The following is a 20,349-nucleotide window of genomic DNA, read 5'->3' as shown; positions in this document are numbered from 1 at the left end:
ATAAATTGGTTGGATGTCAAAACGTCAGGCTGCAATACAAAAAAAATTGAAATCTTGTGGCCTATTTTGAAACCGACTCCAAACCTTGATGATGTAAAATGTACTTTACCAACGACAACAGTAACATAGCCTTATCCCACTAAAGGATCGGCTGTATGAATTCTAGAATGCTACTGAGCTCGGTTTTGCTCCAATTCTTCCGTTAGCTTCAAGTACTTTATATCTTTTTTTAAAGTTTCTTTCTAAGTCTTCCTAGGTATTCTTCTACCGCTTTCGCCTTGAGCCTCTATCCCATAATCGCATTTCTAACCAGAGTATCTGTGGGTTTTCGCTTCACATGTCCAAACCTATCTTCAATTGCGACCACTCCTTTACCTCGGTTATCCTTGTTCGTAATCCTGTCCTTTCTTGCGTGCCCACATATCCAATGAAGCAATTTTATATCCGCTACACTCAGTTTTTGTAGGTGTTGATGCTTGTCTGCCCAATATTATGTGTCATAAAACATTGCTGGCCTTATTGTCATTCTATAAAATTTTACCTAGAGTTTTAGTGGCATACAACAGTCGCACAACACACTAGATGCACTCTTCCACTTTATCCATCGAGCTTGTGTTTTATGGTTGAAAATTTTATCCAATTCTCCATTATTTTGCTAGATAAATCCAAGATAACCAAAAGTGTTTACTCTTTGGTACTTCTTGATCTTCAATCCTTATCCCTGTCTCATTTGGACCGATTTCCACCGAACTCATTCCATGTACTCTTTTTGGCCTACTTAGGCATTTTAGATTCCAACACTTCTCGTCAAAGATTAAGTTTCGCATTTACTCCCCCTGCATTTATTTATCAATACTATATCATCAACAAAAAACATACACCAAGGAATATCTTGAATATCTCATTAACTCATTCATTACCAATGCAAAAAGGTAAAGACTTGATGAACTCTATAGTTATGGAGAAACTTTCAAGTTTGTCCTTGATGAGTACTGTACCCTAAAACAAAAATTAAGCAAACCAAACCAGTGTACAACCGTATACTTTAAATGAATGGTTATATACGCTTTTGGTCCGTGCATTTTGATTAGGTTTCATTTTGGTCCATGTGTTTTAATCCGCTATCAATCTTGGTTTTTTTATTTGTTTTTGTTTTTCTGTGAAACAAGCTTTTAAGTTTTTAAGGGTTATTTACACAATTGTTCCTTACGTATTTTTTTGCATTCACTTTTAAATATTGGTCCATGTATTTTCAATTAAACGGAGTAGTTACAGTTTTGAGTTCTTGCATGATTGTACCGAAACGCCAGTTTGACGGGAAGACCAAGATCGTTAACGGATTAAAATGTTTGTAAAACATGAACCGAAGTTGATATCTCAATATAACACAGGACCAAAAATGTCTTTAATCACCAAATAAATATGTGTGGCATACAAGAACAATTAGAAATATGAGTTTTGCTTAAAGCTCTATCTTTCCTTCTAATAAAAAAATGCCGGCAGCAGTTGTGGCTTGCACTTTGAGCTTCTAAGTAGTTCAATGAAGGTTGTGTTGCGCAAATTTATCCTTGTGGTATCGGTCGTATGTTAATGCAGTCGCTATTGTTTGAAATGACTATTTTACCCTTGCAATTCTGAGTTTGAGTAACATTAACATATGACCACGTACCACAAGGATAAACCGTGCAATTTAGCATTTGATTGAGTGAACGCAAATTTTATAGCGCTCTGAAGTATTAAGATATTCTCGGTATTGGTCGAAAAGGTAATTGAGTTCAAAAAAACAGACTGGGCAAAGGACAAGGCCGTTGTCGTTCACGTTGCTTTCATGTGTGTTTAATATGTATATATAGTACGAGTTGAATAACTCCGCCTGTGTTTTGATTCCTATTTAGACACAGCCGGTCCCAAGCCCGGATAAAGGAGGAGGGCTGTCAATAATTGTACTTTGTATGATGCAAATGATCCTAACCCTTAATCTCTTGCGAGTTCTAGATGCATCATTTATCTGTATTTTTGTATGGGCCACCGACCTTATGCCTGCTGCCATGTTGGGTGTTCAGATTTGATAACTCACTAGATTCAAATATTATGTAAAAGAAGGAAGGGAGGCTGACTTCCAAATTTTGTCCAAATTAAGGTAGATTGTGATTTAGTCTTGATGGATACTTGTTACTTCATGGGTGATGCATCTAGGTGTCATCTCGTGATAACTTATCAGTTTCAATCTCTGGTAAGAAATTTTTCTGGAGGATTAAATGGGATAAGTTTTCTTCATGTAGAATGTCAAGTTGGTGTTTCCTCTATTTTTCAAGAACAATTTTCAAAATAGAAAGTAAAATAAACATTATATAACAAAGTTAAGAGTATAATAAGAAATAAAATTATGTATGCACTATTACCACCACCACCACCATTACAAGATTCTCCACCGTCTCACTATCATCACCACAATTGCAATCATCTTTGACACCACCACCTTTCACTAACAAGTACCATCACCGTCGCCACCATTTCCAACCTCCATCTACACTTCTGACGCCATTACTGCCACCTGCGAATACCACCATCACCATCTTTACCGTTTCACCACTATGGCCACCATCACCACTACCACCACCATCACCACATTCCCAGCCCATTATCCTCACTATTGCCAACCATCACTACTACTAGCACCACTCTGCTCAACCACCATCTTTACCACCACCATCGCCATTACTACTAAACACAAATTTATATTTTTGTTCGAGATTTTAGATATTGGTACCAGACAAGTTTTTAATGTTTCATTCTCAAAAACCGTTCTCCGATTAAACCACCAGACGCATTCTTAAATCATAAAAATACAAAAATTATGTCATTTTCATATTACAAAAGGTTTTTTTTAATTAGCACCTCACATAAAGTTGAATACACTCCACATTAAAATTTGATATAAAATGACACATATACCTTATTATGTAATGACAATTTTGACCTCATAAAGTTAAAAAAAAAATATATTAAATACACCACAAATCAAATCATTTTTTACATATGTCACAAGATTATTTATTTTCTTCAACTCTTAAAATCATTTTCCCTCTCTATTGCAGAACAAACCCTAATCAATAAAACTACAAACACATTGACTAAAACAAATTATTTTAGACGAAACATGAAATCGACGTTTCGGAAACTTCACATAATGCGAAAGTTTCATATTTTATTATTATTTTAGTGACTCCAACGACATCGGCATGCCTATAACTACAATATGATTGACATCTCTTGAAAAAAGTATGGTCGATTCATGTATCACTCTCACCCTCTGTCTGTTACTGCTTGTTGGGGTTGTGGCTCAAGATTGACATGCCTAAATATGTTAATTTGTAATTATCTTATTGTTATGTGCTTCAGCCTGCATGCCATCGTGTTTGTGATTGTGCCCCCACTCACAGTGTAGGTCATACGCCGGATGATCGGCATGAAATCGACTCCCACCCTTAAAGCATCTACTCAGATGCTTATGCAGGTTAAGGAGTTTCGATTGGCTTTAAACTTTCGAGAGCTGAAATTCTTCTATCCAATGAATCATGGAAGCATTTTAGTCAATTTTCTACATAAATTCTATCTTTTAAAACCGGTTTCATTGTTTTGTGATTATACAGAAGTAAAAAATAAAATATGCATTTGCATCTAAGACGTGAAAAGTGTGGGGTTTATGGAGAAAAGTGTGGGATGTATGTAGAAAATGTAGGGTGTACATGTAGAAATGTGGGATGTATGTAAAAAATGTGTGGTGTATTTTGAAAGTGTGGGGTGTAAGGGTATTATGAGAAAGTATGTGTGATGTATTAAGATAAATTTTAATTGAAAAAGCAAGCGTGAAATGTATTAAGTATATGTGGTGTATTCAATAATATGTGGAATGTTAATAAAACAAGCTTTTTGTAAGGGTTCTTTAAACATTCATGATTTTCAAACAGACATGGCTTCTCTGCCCTCCCAGTTCCCATACGCTCTCATCCCTTCCTATTTGTGCGGTCACGGTTGAGTCACGTCAACATTTTAGATTACTATTGCTTTTTGTCTTATTATCTTTATAAAAAATTTAATATAAAATATTGACGTGATTTAACCGTGATTACATAAAATAAAAGGAAATGAGAGTATATGAGAACTAAGAGCAGAGAAGCCGTATCCTTTTCAAACTCCCGTCGCGCATTAAATTTCCAACAATAGTTTATTAGTCAGCGAGATGGTGATGGTTTACTTAACTAGAGATAATTAATAAAATGCTGATAATTAATTGTATTATTTAACCACAGAGACAGAGATCGTTAATTTGATAATCCATCTAATTAATTTGAGTGAGCAAATGGTTAAACAAAAAACAAAAACAAAATTAATTGATTAAAAAAAGGCTTTTGAGATCCAAATCTCATCCAACTGGGATTTTTGTTTTTCCTCCCTTTTCAAAGCTTCACCATCCCAACTCAACCGCAGTCAAAACTACGCCGTTTCACTTCCTTCCCTCTCAGCTCCGCCTTTGATTCTCTCTCTCTTTCTCAGTCAAACAAACTCAATGCTCAAATTAATGTTTGGTTGCCGAGAAAATTGAGGTAAAAAAAAAAAAAAAAGGAGTTTCGTCTTTGTGTTCGATCAAAATTACTCTCATTTTCTTGCTTGCCAAACAGAGCAAACTACGCAACTCTGTGTAAAGCTTCAGTTTTGTTGTTTTTGTGTTTTTTTCTCTCTCAGGTAGCATAATTGCAGTCGTTTCGAGATGGAAGAGTAAGTGTTGTTTTACTAATTAATTTTTTGGAAAATTTTAATTGTATTTTTAATTTTAGCTGAAATCAATAGAAATGAACTTCGATTTGATGATGGAATGCAGGGAAAATGCAGTGGAGCTTTTACAGCGGTTTCGCCGCGACAGGCGAATGCTTCTTGATTTTATACTTGCCGGTAGCTTGATAAAGAAGGTTATAATGCCTCCCGGTGCGGTTACGCTCGATGATGTGGATCTAGACCAAGTTAGTGTTGATTATGTGATCAATTGTGCTAAGAAAGGTGGTCTCTTGCGTTTATTTATTGTCGATTTTCGAGTTGTATTCTTCGTTGGAGTTTCTTTCTTTGCACACACTGACGATTTTGACAATGTAGGTGGAATGCTTGAGCTTTCGGAAGCTATTAGGGACTACCATGACCATACCGGTTTACCGCAAATGGTATGTGCAATTTATGACATGATGTAGTGAGTTATTTTCATTTTTAGGTTCAGGATTTGAATCTGGTCCCAAATTAAGACCCATCATGCATGTATAATTCCCATTTAAATGGTCATCTGTAGCTCCTCCGCTTTTACTTATCTTTTTTGGGTTGTGGTTAAATACGTAACTCAGATATTAGTTTATTTTCTTTTGTAATTTGGATTGGGATATCCATAAAAATTCCTAATCGGTAATCTTCTGCCTATTGTCATGTTCATTTCCTTGTGTTTCTGTTAATTTGTTTGCTTATTTTATATGTTTTCTGTTGATTATTTCCACTTTACCAGAACAATACAGGTTCAGCTGGCGAGTTCTTTTTGGTTACAAATCCTGACTTTTCTGGTTCTCCTCCAAAAAGGGCACCGCCACCTGTTCCTGAATTTGTGCCGCCTCCCGTTATCATGCCGCCTCCAAGTGTTATATCATCTGTTCCTGATCTTGACTCATCTCCGGTTGCATTAAGTGTGTCAAAATCAGAATCCTTTAACTCTACACAAGTTCAAGAACTTACGGTAGATGATATTGAGGATTTTGAGGATGATGATATCGATGAGGCTGACAGTGTCCTCATTTCACGAAGGACACGAAATGATGCTGCTGATCTTGCTCTTGGATTGCCTCCTTTTAAGACAGGTACTAGATTTTTAAGCCCAGGTGGATATGATGCTTTTAGTGTTGTGTGGAGCCAAGGTGCAAAATAGCCGGAACACTAAATGCACGTGCATGTATATCAATAATTCAATATTTATATATTTTTTCCAAATTTCTGTTAGATTGTTATGCTTATATGGTGTAATAATCAATCATACAGGCATTCTTAATTCACGTGTTACTCGAGAGTGAAAACATGTGTTATGGCCCTGGCTATATTTCAATCTATAACTACTACCAATCTGTACACCACTATTTGTTTATAACTTTCATTGAAATTTGGATACATTTGTTAGAAATTAGAAAAATTGGGAAGTACTAAAGAGGTATAGTCTATAGACTATAGAGTGACCTACAGGTATACTGTTCAGACAGATCTGTCTGCTTTTTCTAGATAGCCCATGAATCACTTGGCAATCAGTAGCAAAGATTGCATTTCCAGCTCCTAGGTTGACTGATGAAAATTGAAACATGACTCATAATTTATTTTCTTCTTTTCCTTCTTTTTCAGCTATCACAGAAGATGGTCTCTGTGAAACTGCATATGAAATCCTTTTGGCATGTGCTGGTGCTTCAGGGTATGCTTTTAGTTTCTTATTTGGTCTGCAAATACTTTGTAATGCCTTGAATGTTCTGTTATGACACCATCCGTGCTTGCCCTCTCTCTGTCTGAACAGGGGTCTCATTGTGCCTTCAAAAGAGAAAAAGAAAGACAAAAGGTCCAAGCTGATGAGGAAACTTGGACGAAGTAGAAATGAAAATGCTTTGAGTCAGTCTCAACGAGCCCCTGGATTGGTTGGGTTATTGGAGACTATGCGTGTTCAAATGGAGGTATTTACTAGTCGTTTACTTTTCAAAAGGATGCATTACCAGTCTGTTTCCTTTTTTCTTTCCTCTCCATTTAAAGTTGAGATAGCTTTTGTTATTATAAAGATGGAACTCCTCCATCATCCCAATCAGATAGGCAATTGGCGTATGGATTTTGAGAAGTTCTTTATGAGGCTATCACATAGACGGTGTTTGAAAAGAATTAGAAATGAATGATGTTTATTAATGGTAGCTACAAATATGTTCGCGGGCATATTTGTTTTCTAAATATAAAATATTTTTATAAACATATTTTATGTTAGTACAGTCCTGTTTGTACTCTTATATGGTACAATACGAACACAGTACAGCTTATCCGGCCACTTAGTTCTGTACAGTACCACCAAATAGTACTAAGGTTAAGACAATGCAAAATAGTACATTAGCATTGGATTGAAATTGTGCAGTTCAGTCCTGTGCACTAAACAAGCCCGGTAGAGTAGTTAAGAACTATGTAAGCACGAAGGACTTTATGGAATGTTTTTCTTTTGAAGCTGGAGGGTTAATACTGCTTTTATCATATACAAGCTTCTCAGTTCTATGGAGTATGGACCATATTATCATCTGGTTCTGCTAGTTCCTAGCAAATGTGATGTATAATTATATTTTCAGCGGGCCAGTAATTAGATATGGTACATGCATATGTTAATCTTGTATGCATTGGTGGCCATCACTTCAAGCTGCTATGAACTGTAAAAGTTGTTAGTAGGATCAGTTTTTTCTTTCCATATTTGGGTACGTACTGAATGTATTCCTCTTTAAGTGACCCTATCTGTAGCTCATTAATTGGGATTGTAGTTTATATGGCAACAGCCAGAGGGATTTTTGAAATCCTGCTGGTTGCTGATATGGTTCTTTATGCTGTCCTGCTGAACTGTATTTCTTTTTGTTCTTATTGGCCATACTTACGGATGCAGATATCTGAGGCAATGGACATCAGGACTAGACAAGGGCTGCTTAATGCCCTAGCAGGAAAAGTGGGAAAAAGAATGGATACCTTACTAGTTCCTCTGGAACTTTTATGCTGTATTTCACGAACAGAATTCTCTGACAAGAAGGCGTATATACGGTGGCAGAATAGGCAGGTAAGTTCTATTCCTTACAATCTCTTTCATTTTCTGTTGATATGTTTTATTGTCCTATTTGGTGAAATTGGACGGGGGTGACCATATCCGTACATGACTTCCAAATTGAGAAATTCTCTCTTTTTTTTTTTTTTTTTGTCACAGTTGAATATATTGGAGGAGGGGCTTCTCAACTTCCCTGTTGTTGGATTTGGGGAATCTGGACGCAAAGCGAGTGAGTTTAGGATCCTGTTAGCAAAGATTGAAGAATCTGAGGTGCGTCTTATGTCTTTCTAAATGGTTGCAATGCCCTCTATCACGAAATTAGAAATTAAAATTTAAGTTTTCTATTTGAATTTTGAACCCATAGTTCACCCCGCATTCGAAATACACTACAATTTTTAATTAAAACTCTCATCTTTTTCTTAGAAAACCCACCATGTGTTCCAAAATTGCTCCTATACCCACACTAGGAAGCCCAACACACAACTTACTTCCTTCAGTAACCCTAAACTCTAAACCAAAACATGCCTAAGCCACCATTTTAAGGTATTATTTTGGTATCACTGGTTTGAAAGGTTGAGTTGATAAAATGGAGTTTAGTGGTATTCTTCCATAAAAAGGAGTTCTCTTGCCTTAAATCAGCCAGTTGTTAAATTAGAAGCCTTTCTGGTTGGCCACATTCATAAACTATCAATTGGTCAATTGAATTTATACATTCTGCTGAAGGCTCTGACTTGTTCCTAGAGAGGTAAAGAAAATGTAGAGATTTGGCTGAGTTCCTTAAAAATCTTTTACTTTTTAGTTTTTATAATATATAAAGTAAAATTGAAAGATACATTATTCTTTTGCCTTGTTTGGATACTCCCTTATACCTTTTCGGAGTATTCATGATATAATTCATAGCTTTCTGCTATTTTTTAATTTATCTGTTTTGTTTTTCATTTTCCTTTTTTCCTTCTCTTTTGATTGCAGTCTCTTCCACCATCCACGGGTGAACTCCAACGAACGGAATGCTTGAGATCTCTTCGAGAGATTGCCACTCCACTTGCTGAGAGGCCTGCTCGTGGTGACTTAACCGGTGAAGTATGCCACTGGGCAGATGGTTATCACTTGAATGTTAGACTATATGAGAAACTGCTTCTCAGTGTCTTTGATATGTTGGACGAGGGAAAGCTGACTGAGGTTAGTACTTTTTGTTCTTGGCCATGGCAACATGACTCTGTCAAAGGAGGATTTAATTCTACAAAAGAAGTGCTTTCATCTATGTTGCCAAGTCACTTTCTGCTTGATTGGTTTTAGAAGCTTTCTGGAGTTGGGTTAAGATCTCCATTCTGTTTGAAATTCTGAATTTAACTGATACCTGGGCGCATTTGGTAACACTTCCGCATTTGGTCTGGGTTCTTTTTCAGTTAAATATGAAAAGGAAATGTATGTTAGAAAGGAGGGAGGGAGGAAGAAGGAAGAAGGGATAAATGCTGGAGAATGTGTGAAATAACAACTATTTTGAATTGCTTTTAGTTTTTAGTTTTCATTTCAAATATGATTTCACCAACATTTTGTCTTCATCCCTCCCTCCCATGCATTTATACTCTTATCTTTTGAGAAAAAAAAAAAAAAAACCCGAAGAGTTCCAAAAGGGTCTGAATATGACATTTAGCATATTCTCGGAAAATTGGATTTTTTGCATGCTTTCAGTGTCAACTTGGTATCCCAATCAGATTTCAGAATTTGTACAGCAAAATAGTTGTAATTTGCTTTCCTGGATAGTGATTTAGGGTAATCTAGGAAATGTAACCTTCCAGTTATGGGGTGGGTGCTACCGTGTTAGGGTCAAAACAATTATAGATTCAAGGCTTGGAACTGTAGAAAGAAAGGTTCAAAGGTTTTATTAATTAAAAGGTTGAATCTTGATGGTTGAAGCTGATGGACACCATAGAAGGATACTTTCAGAGTTCTAGCACCCATTCATAGTAATATTTTGGAATGTTGCTATAGAGGGTTTTAGTTGGTAATAAAGGAAAAAGAGTTACAATCCTGAAGGGATGATAAAAGAGAAAAATCAAGTTTGTTCTAGCAAGATGAACGGCATACAGAGAAAGAGATAGAATACACTTAAAGTTCAAATGGTTTTAGGGAATTCTTATTGGCACTCCAAATCAGTCATACTGCATTCCTCTTAAGTGGAGATTATCTCATATGTTCTTATAAGGGAGGAGTGTGGGATGACTATTTTAGAGTGCCTGTCACCTCTCCTAAGTACACAGTTGACTAAATTATAGATTCTTAGACCAAGGTAGATGTAATAAAATTATTATCTAGTTAAGGTAACTACTTCTTAAACACAGGGACCTATTTAGTTCCAGCACTCCTGCATCTGAGGAATTTCTGGACTCAAAACAATTGATAAATACTAAATATAAAGTTCTCCCTGATTTATGAAATTCCAGTACTGCCTATGTGAGGAAAAAAAGTCAAAACTCAGCTCATAACTGAAGACTCAATATGCAAATTGTTTTAACCTTAGACTCTTTATTACTCGAACATCAAAATCAATAATAGCCGTTTGTCCATTGTGTGATGACTCCAGTTGTAAATACTCAAGTCACCAGATATGGAATTTACGATGAACGCAGAAGCTAGGCTTTTTCTCTGTCTCTCATAGTCTCTAGCTCATCTTTATTTCCAGGAAGTAGAAGAAATACTTGAGCTCGTGAAGTCGACATGGCGTGTTTTAGGAATCACGGAGACCATTCATTACACCTGCTATGCATGGGTCTTGTTCCGTCAGGTATAAAGGCCACAAGATTTATTTTCTATTTGAATGGACCTACAGCCCCTAAAATGATTTTTTTTCCTTATATAATGTAATTGTTTATAACTTCATTTGTGATGGAGATTGGAGGGTACGATTGACATGTCTCATACTGTTACAGTTATTATTTATATTCTAAAAAGATGGTCTTTCATACATTCACTAGAGGATATGGACTTAACAAACAAAGGACTCTCTCTCTCTCTCTCTCTCTCTCTCTCTCTCTCATATACAAACACACACAGAGATACGTACGTGCAGTATGCATACCATATAGAGTTATATAACATGTTGATGATAATTTTCCTTTAGTTCGAGGCCCTTCGGACCTATAGGCCTATGAGTTACACAAAGGAAGGCACTCGTACCCCATCCCATGAACCTCAAATCCATGCTGCAAACATCCATATCTTGGGAACCTTCAATGTATTTCTAACATTTTAAAATTGTATACCTAGAGCATCTTGAAGAGTTGAACTTGCATTGAATGGCACTGGTAATAGATATCAGCTTTGTTTTTTAACAAATTGACATTTCTTCTTGTACTTTTGAGCTGGTAAATCTTTTCATGGGGAACGGAAGTGTACTACATATATGTCATATAGTGACATAAATTCATGCATGTTTTTGGATGGTTTTAAGTATAAAGATGCTCATAGTGGAGTCACTGGGATGTCTTTCATCGGCGGCTTCTTCTGTCAGCATGCTATTATGTCAAATATCTACCCACTAATCTTCTTTGAGTCGCTCCATTCTACAAAAATTGTGTATTATTTTCAATTCTGGGTTTCTTTTCAGCCAGTTTTGTTCTTTCTATTTCTTCTGTTTCCTTTTTGTTTGTTCTCATCAATATTTTGTGGAAGTTCAATTAGAAAATTCTTGTTAGTTAATACCATCACCGTTCACATTTTATGTTGGTTCTGTCATCACAGCATGTTATTACTAGCGAGCAAGGAATTTTACAACATGCCATTGAACAGTTAAAGAAAATACCATTGAAGGAACAACGGGGACCACAGGAGAGGTCACACTTGAAGAGTTTGCATTGTAGAGTTGAAGGCGATCAGGGGCATAAAGATTTATCTTTCTTACAGTCATTCTTATTGCCAATTCAGAAGTGGGCTGATAAGCAATTAGGAGATTACCATCTGCACTTTGCTGAGGTAGGCAAAATTATACTTGGGTGTGGACCTTGTGTTTAATTTTATTTTTTGTAGCGCCAATGCTAGCTTTTGTTGAATAGTTATTTTTAATCTGTGTATGCTACTATGCTTGCTCTTTTACTTTTGTGGAAATAACTATCATATGCGTTGTGCCCATTCACTGCTTGCATGATCTATCATGTATGCTCAATTGCTCATGCACATACTTTATGCAGCTCTTTTCTACTTTTAGTTACTTTTACCAAGGAATTCTCCTAGTTTTGCAACTCAATACTCTTAAACTTCTCATGTACATTATAGGTGCCAGGTTTGATGGAGAATATAGTAGCAGTTGCGATGATTGCTCGGAGGCTTCTGTTGGAGGAACCTGAAGCAGTATGTGTAGACTCAAAAGAAACTTTGTGCTTGACTTATATTAGAGAATAATTCTTGGCTTCTCATCAGTGGGGAGAAACTTCGTTGTCACTGCTAAGGTGTTAGTTGAAGTGGTGGGACCAACCACTTTCACCAATTGGTGACATGATGAGAAGCCAACCATGGTTTTTGTAGAATAAAACTATTTTGACTTTCCAACTTTTTGATGTTATTTTTCTTGTGTGATGAAATTTATTTTTCCCCAATTGCAATATCTGGATTTTTTCTCTCTTTTATTTTAATAAAAATGACACAAATTCAAATGTAATGTCAACTTGTAAACTTTTTAAAGCTGAATTTCTTTTTTGACAGGCAATGCTTCAATCCACATCCAACACAGATGAAGATCAGATAGAATTATATATATCATCTTCTATTAAGAATGCATTTACAAGGGTAAGTGTTACAGTTGATTTAATAGGGTTGTTGGCTGACAAAGTATATTAGAAAAGCTTAGTATTTCAAACAAACGAAATTTAATACGGGGAAGCTAGGCAATGAACTTCTCATTTGGTAAGAGGTGCTAGAAGATAAAAAAGAAAATTACTTGGACCATATTCTAAAGACTTAAGCTTTTGGAACTTTCGTAGACCAACAATTATCATGGTATTAGAACAGGAAAGCAAAGGCCTTTTATTTGCATCTCTCCTCATTGGTGCGTTTTATGTCAAGACAAGGAGAGTGTGCATCATGTTTTTCCCCCATCACTCTTAATTTGTACATTGGGGATCAGGCTTGATGTTTGTTCTTATTATGAAGCAGTAAGAGGGTCTGCAGTTGCTATGTTTTATGTTCATTGGTTGTTAATCTGGTGAACTAAGTTTCTCCTGAAAGCATTTAAGTTGCGGATATAACGGACTGTCGTGTTTTGTTGTGGTTAAATCTGTTGCGTCCAGTACACAATTTATCCAATGGTCACATTCTTCATTGAACTCATATGCATATGTAATATAACAATGAGCACACTGCACGCTATACCTGTTGATAACCCTTGAAGTTCAATGATGATATAGACAACTTTTCATTAAGGACTTTGTACTGAAACATGGCTTTAAGTTTTCCTTTTCAAAATTTTTCTCGTCATGCAGATCTTACATTCTGTTGAAAAATCAGAATTAAAGCATGAACATCCTTTGGCATTGCTTGCTGAAGAGACGAAGAAACTTTTGAAAAAAGATGCAACCATGTTCATGCCAATTTTGTCCCAGAGGCATCCACAAGCAACTGCTGTCTCAGCCTCACTCCTTCATAGGATTTATGGCAACAAGTTGGTAAGCTTATATGCTGTTTCTTAATGTGAACTACATTTTACATATATTTTGTCCATAATACAGTATTCTTTTAGGTGGATGTGGGGAACTTAGTACTGATGTCTTATTTCAGAAACCTTTTCTTCGTGCTGCTGAACATCTGACAGAAGATGTAGTATCTGTATTTCCAGCAGCTGACAGCCTTGAGCAATACATTATGGAACTTATTACGTCCGCTTGTAGAGAGGAAACTGCAGATGTATTCTGTAGGAAACTAGCTCCATACGAGGCGAGTGACTCAATTTTCTTACATTACATATTTTCCTTATTTCTTTTTAGTTTCAAAATTTAATGTGAGCTTATTCTGATAGTGTATAGTCATGGATGTGCACAATTGGAATATAGACTTGATTCTGCTAAGTTAAAGCTGATTAATTACAAAGATGCAAACAATGTCAGGTTTACCATGTAGCACTAGTTGCATTGCTTCTTACCATCTTCTTATTAAGCTTCTTATATATTTCTAGATTGAATCTATATCTGGAACATTGGTGATGCGTTGGGTCAATTCGCAACTTGGAAGGATCTTAGGTTGGGTTGAACGGGCTATTCAGCAGGAGGTAAAAGTTACAGTTTATCCTTATTTATTTATTTAGCGCATCTTTTGTTCTCATCTGGAAAACCTGCATTCCTCACTTTGTTGTTTCTCTGTTGAGTTTCTAAATGTTCATGTGCATCATTTTACAGAGGTGGGACCCAATATCACCTCAACAGCGGCATGGGAGTTCAATCGTTGAAGTATTTAGGATTGTGGAGGAGGTATGACTTTGTTCGTTTGGGTATAAGAAAAAAATCATTTTAGGGATAAATCAATTATAATATTGTCGGTAGTTGACAATATTGTTGGTTATTCCTATTGGAGCTATCTAATTTAACTTAGTACATATGTGACATGTATAAATATAACAAACATATCATAAACTTAGTAAATAGTGATAAATCAGTTTCTTTATTGTTTGGACGTACTTGTTGGATTGGTATTCAAATGTATTATCTATTTCTGGCACTGGTCAGATACCTCTAACAATACTGATGTGTTTCCTTGTAAACATCTCTTTGTGCAGACTGTTGACCAATTTTTTGATCTCAAGGTTCCAATGAGGCCTACAGAATTGAGTGGTTTGTTTCGTGGAGTTGACAATGCGTTTCAAGTGTTTGCTAATCTCGTCATTGACAAATTGGGTAGGTGCTATTTGGGAGAACTAAATATACAATAAAGGAAAAAGAAAACAGAATTTGTCTTCAGGATTTGCAAGAGTTAAGAAAATTTCATAGAGATCCTAGCTCTTGGTTTGCCCTCGACCCTTTTCTCTTTTTCCTTTTTCCCACATCACAAAGGTTGTAGGTTAAGTCCTGTGCTCCCATGTGATTATATCATCCAGTAGGGATGAGTTGTGCAGTTCTAAATTGGTCATGGTGTGTTGTCACAGTTCTGAAAACTTCCATGTTTCCCTTACTCTATGTCGTTTGTATTCCCTTGGCAAAAATTGTTTATCTGGCCTTATTGAGAATTGATCTCTTATTGATTTTCTTGGTGGACATTATTGAAACACTCATTTTGCTCAATTGTTCTTTGCTTTACCACTGGACCCCAAAAACTTAAGCTGTTAAGGAATGAGTTAACACTATCTATGAAGCTAAACCCTTCTTCGCATGCAACCCATCATGCACACGAAGCTAAACCCTTCTTCACGTGCACCTTGCAAGTGAACAAAGAAGTGGGTCATGTGGTTTCAAACCCGGGACCTCCAACTACCAAAGCCTGATTACCAGTAATGGTCAACCTTGTATATTAAGCTAACAAGATTTTTTATTCTTCTCTACATGGTACAAATGGTTTTTGTCCTTTTTATTTCTTGTTGTCTACCCTTATTCTACCCACATAGACCTTAATTTTTGATTTTGGTCATGCAGCTACTAAGGAGGATTTAATTCCACCAGTGCCCATTCTTACAAGATACAGGAAGGAAGCTGGAATAAAGGCTTTTGTAAAGAAGGAACTATTTGATCCTCGGCTGCCTGATGAGAGAAGGTCTACTGAAATTAGTTTTAGAACGACTCCAACCCTTTGTGTGCAGTTAAATACACTTTATGTAAGTTCAGGTTTAGCTTATTTTCGTTAAGAACCTGCTCTCTCTCTCTCTCTTGGAATTTCTTGATGATATATTAGTATGAAATGCAACTAAGTATATCTCCTCTAGGCGTCCTGTGAACTTATAATGTTTATGTTCTTATATTGTACGCTGCCTAAGTTAGAAAATGATTAGTTATGTATATGTGATTCTTAAAATGCTGATAATGCATGCCATTCTTTGATATTTTCTATACTAGTGCATATCAAAATTGAATTGAAGTGATCTCTCTCTAGTAACCTACTGAAGCACTGGCCAGTCTACAGTTATATCAGAGCTGGCTTTAGAAGTAGATGTATTCTTTTCCAGCAAAAACATGGATGCTGATGAGACCTAAGTTTCATATGGATGTGATGTGATGGCACTCTGTTATATATGCTAAAGACATATGCTAAAGATCTTTAGTTGCATCCATATTTGATGGTCATCTCGTTTTTGTACACCATGTCTGTTATGTTTAAATTTGTTTGTCTACATATACTTTATTCTGTATAGGCATTTGATTGCCAATATGATTATCTAAAACAATCTGGTTTTATTTGTGCTATTCACAGTATGCAATCAGTCAGTTGAATAAGTTGGAAGATAGCATTTGGGAGCGATGGACGAAGAAGAAGCCCCGCCAAAAACTTATCAGTATGTGTTAAAAAGTGGTTTATAACCTTATATCCGTTTGAAATCTTTCCATTTACAAGAGTTTAGGTTGAGGAATGCATATGCTATTATTTACTCGCAATCTCTCGGAGGGCTGATATATTGACTATTTTTTTGTAACTTTGTAGAGAAATCCATAGACGAAAAGTCAAAAAGTTTCACCCAAAAGGACACGTTTGATGGCAGTAGAAAAGATATAAATGCCGCTATAGATCGAATATGCGAGTTCACTGGTACAAGAATTTTGTTATTTAATGATGTCCTATTCCTTGGAAAACTAGAGAACACTTATTAATGTACCAACTTTTGTTGCAGGAACTAAAATTATCTTCTGGGATTTGAGGGAACCGTTTATTGACAATTTATATAAACCAAGTGTTTCTCTTTCGAGGTTCGAAGCAGTGTACGAACCACTTGATACGGTCAGATTTATCCCTTTTGGAAGCTATATTCTATTTTTATGTGGTATCTGTCACGTTGCATATCATTTATGTGTCACCCATTATGAATTTTACATCTTCTCAATCCTTATCACCTAAATTGTATATAAGTCCACTAACTAATTTTGTCATGTGCATAATGGTAGCACAGTCTAACCATTAAATCGAGGGTGCCCTGGGGGTTTGAGCTAAATCTCATGAGAAAGATCCATCAACTTGAATAATAGGTTCAAGTAATAGTTGTAGTTGGGATGTGGCACAGTCAACATGACATAGCTTTTGTGTTGGAAGTTAGTGATGATATGAGTCATGCTCGCACCACATCAAAAATTGGATATTCACCACGGTCAATTTTGACTACCCTCCTCTTAACAACCTTGGTTGAGTTGAATAACTTTAGCAGTTGTTTAAACATATTGCTAACAGTTCAGAAGAACAAAAAAAACGAGTGCTGTGTATTTTTCTCGATTTGCCTTTAAAGTTTTATTCTTCAGTTATTAGTTTCCTTTCAACCACACTTTCTGTATCCATGTAATTTTTTAATTGATGTCGAAGACAACTATTGCAGGAACTTAGTCAACTATGTGCTATAATTGTGGAACCACTCAGGGATCGCATTGTGACAAGTCTCCTTCAGGCAACACTGGTATCCTCCACACCCTGGCTTCTTTGAACAAATCTGTCAAAAATCCTGTAAGATATTTATATTTCAATGGAATGTTTAATTTTTTTTTTTTTTTTTTTTGGCTGTTTTACCAGGATGGTTTACTCCGCGTTCTATTAGATGGCGGCCCATCACGAATTTTCTTGGTGGGAGATGCAAAGCTATTAGAAGAAGATTTGGAGGTCCTCAAGGTACCTGCTTTTTGCCTCTTTGAATATCGGAAGTGGTGGTTGACCTTTGTTCTCAAAAGTTTAAGCTGTTAGATTGTGGGCAAACAATTATTAACACTCCTCACATGGGGACAACCCCTCACCACCATTAGAGGGCCTGGCCCAACTGAATCAACCTGTATTTTGAGGTTGTCATTGTAGGGATTAGTTCTCGGATTTGCTTCTTAATACCATTAAACTTTTTTATTTTGGTTTATCACCATACTTAAAAAGCATTGACTGTTAGAAAATAGGCCAACTATTTAATACCCATCAAGAATGAAATCTTTTTTTAATCCGGATAGATAGTCAAACAACAAACTTGCATATCCTATCTCCACAAGTTTAATCTTCACTAGTTCCATTGCGTGTTGAAAAAAAATTTACTTACAGGGAGGCATTTGAAAGTTGCTTGAACTTCATTGGGCGAAAGAAGAATTGAAATGACCTCAATTATTTATTTAAATTTCTCCCAGACTTGTCTACTTTGTGTGATACATAGACTTTCAAATTTGTATACATGCTCTTAATTTGCGTCATTGTGGATGTAAAACAGGAGTTTTTCATCTCGGGAGGAGATGGCCTTCCACGAGGAGTTGTTGAGAATCAGGTGTCACGTGTTCGGGATGTAGTAAAGTTGCACAGCTACGAGGTTAGTTCATCGTTTTCTCTGGTTGAAAATTCATAAGTGAATCAGATTATTTCAGGCATTATACTATTCTATTGCCAATAGGAATAAGGGTTGAAAAGCAAAATGTACATCTAGACAGTTGTCATTTTTTAATTCAATTTTTGACATTTCTCTTGCTTTGATTTGAACAAGTTGGTTTGTTACGAACTAAAGAGAAAAAGGGTGAAAGAGAGAAATAACCATTGTTTATGAACCATAGAACGAACCACACAATATTCGTCTTACTGGAAATAAAAGCTTATGCAAGGCATGAATACTCCCAAGGTAACGGAGTAGAGGAGTCAACAACGATCTCATTGTCGCGCATAAACTGGAGCTTGAACACACACACACACACACACAATCACACAATATTCGCAGAACTGATTTTGGTCGTGATAATGTCGACTATCTTGGTTGCTTTGGTAGATAACATTGAACTAATTATAAGATGTCTGATGTCCATTTTTTTATGGGTTCTTTTTCTTTTTACTCGTTCTGTTTACAGACTCGAGAACTGATCGACGACTTGAGGTCTTCCAGTGGCCCGGAAGCGCGGGGTGGTAGAAGCAAACTAGGGGCTGATTCTAAGACACTATTGAGAATATTATGTCATAGAGGTGATTCGGAGGCCTCTCAATTCCTCAAGAAACAGTACAAGATACCGAAGTCCGTGGCATAGAGGGATTATCTTTGCTCTTCAGAGAAATGTAAAGCGGTAAAATTTGTACTGTTTTTGAAATTTGTTTGTGTAATTAGTTCATTGTTTCTATCTTTGTTAATGTAACTTATGAACATGTAATAAGAGCTATTTTACATATTAAATCTGTATTTTTTTCGGATTCCTAAATCTTTCCCATTTAAGATGTGAAAAGAAAACGTGTATTTGAAGCAAATAGAACGCAATGCACTTGCTGTCTGCATTACAACCATTCCCGGTGGAAGGAGTAACTTTGTAGGAATGACGCGGACGGTTTCGTCAAATGACGGAGATTATGCCGTTCCTCTTACGCCTCGGGTTTCAAAGACTAGTTTCTCTGAACATATCATGGAGTTGGAGCTAAAGAAAGACTTTGGCGTAAAATTGAGTGTAATCGTGTTTTAGAATTCATATAGTCAACTTCATTTAGCGGGATAAGACTTGATGGTGGTTGTATAATTCTATCTTGGAGCCTTGACAGCCATTTGTAGACAACGAAAGACGCTCACAAGTCGCTCATACATATTAGAAAATTTTATTCAAACACATGTTTTATATCTCTACCCTAATTAAAAACGCTTTTTATCATTCCCTCTATACATTCAACATCAGTTCCCAAACTATGCTGACTTTTACGACAAACCAACCTAAACATTTCTAAATCCCTAAATTAATTAATCCTGATGTATAACGATTCATTAGCAATTGCAGGTTAAGACGGCACAACACACTTATAACACACTTACACGAAGACTCGAGTTGAATTTGAGACGGTGTACATGTAATTGGGTACATTTTTGCTCATTGCTCTTACGTGCTAGTAACGGTCACCATCTTATTTATCACCATTGAATAAATTTAGAGTTTGAAAGTTATATCTATCCAATCATAAAACAACTCAGCTTTCAATGTGTCGAGCCTAGTAACCTGTAACACCTTACCTCGCTAAGAAGGCTGATGAGATGACCTCTACCAATAAGGACTTGAAAATCCTTGTTGATCGAGACTTGGATAAATAACTAGTCGGTCTCGAAGTAATGCTATTTATCCAAACTGAATGTGCTCCTTGATTGACTGTTTCTACGACTCTAGGGTTGTTTATTCAAACTGAAGATGTCGCTGGTTGCCTTCACAGTACTGTTTATCCAAACTGAAGATGTGTTGGCGGGAAGAAAGGGGAAGAGGAGAAAATCTCAAAGGATGTTGAGAAGCTTTATGCAGGACAATTTGTGTGTTGAATTGGAAGGGTCTTGAATGATGCATTCCCTTCTCTATTTATAGCAATGAATCCCTTGCTGAACTAGAAATGGACTCGAATTAGAACTCCTTAACCCATTC

At 36.2% G+C, this 20,349-nt stretch overlaps 1 protein-coding gene across 1 annotated transcript; it reads left to right on the top strand.

Moving 5' to 3' along the window:
- The first annotated feature begins 4,428 nt into the window (after nucleotides 1-4,428).
- On the top strand, nucleotides 4,429-19,161 carry LOC137748494 (protein unc-13 homolog). Its single transcript, XM_068488652.2, has 27 exons — nucleotides 4,429-4,607; nucleotides 4,747-4,779; nucleotides 4,883-5,058; nucleotides 5,152-5,216; nucleotides 5,546-5,891; nucleotides 6,421-6,487; nucleotides 6,587-6,740; nucleotides 7,694-7,861; nucleotides 8,006-8,116; nucleotides 8,816-9,025; nucleotides 10,530-10,631; nucleotides 11,588-11,818; nucleotides 12,119-12,193; nucleotides 12,545-12,628; nucleotides 13,321-13,503; nucleotides 13,616-13,771; nucleotides 14,010-14,102; nucleotides 14,230-14,301; nucleotides 14,607-14,724; nucleotides 15,457-15,635; nucleotides 16,229-16,310; nucleotides 16,457-16,561; nucleotides 16,644-16,750; nucleotides 17,337-17,414; nucleotides 17,528-17,623; nucleotides 18,198-18,293; nucleotides 18,820-19,161. The coding sequence occupies exons 2-27, from the start codon at nucleotides 4,772-4,774 to the stop codon at nucleotides 18,991-18,993; spliced, it is 3,336 nt and encodes a 1,111-aa protein (XP_068344753.1). The 5' UTR covers nucleotides 4,429-4,607; nucleotides 4,747-4,771; the 3' UTR covers nucleotides 18,994-19,161.
- The last annotated feature ends 1,188 nt before the right edge of the window (nucleotides 19,162-20,349 follow it).

Source organism: Pyrus communis, chromosome 2 (genome assembly GCF_041283825.1).
Source record: "Pyrus communis isolate YQ-2024b chromosome 2, ASM4128382v1, whole genome shotgun sequence".
Lineage (NCBI taxonomy): Eukaryota > Viridiplantae > Streptophyta > Magnoliopsida > Rosales > Rosaceae > Pyrus > Pyrus communis.
The sequence above is the reverse complement of the archived record's forward strand: the minus strand, read 5'-3'. Positions and strand labels throughout refer to the sequence as shown.

Bases quoted from the DNA above. Each gene is read 5' to 3' on its own strand.
- LOC137748494 (XM_068488652.2), top strand. The intron at 11,819-12,118 runs GTAGGCAAAATT...TGTACATTATAG, and splicing joins ACCATCTGCACTTTGCTGAG to GTGCCAGGTTTGATGGAGAA. The intron at 12,194-12,544 runs GTATGTGTAGAC...CTTTTTTGACAG, and splicing joins TGTTGGAGGAACCTGAAGCA to GCAATGCTTCAATCCACATC.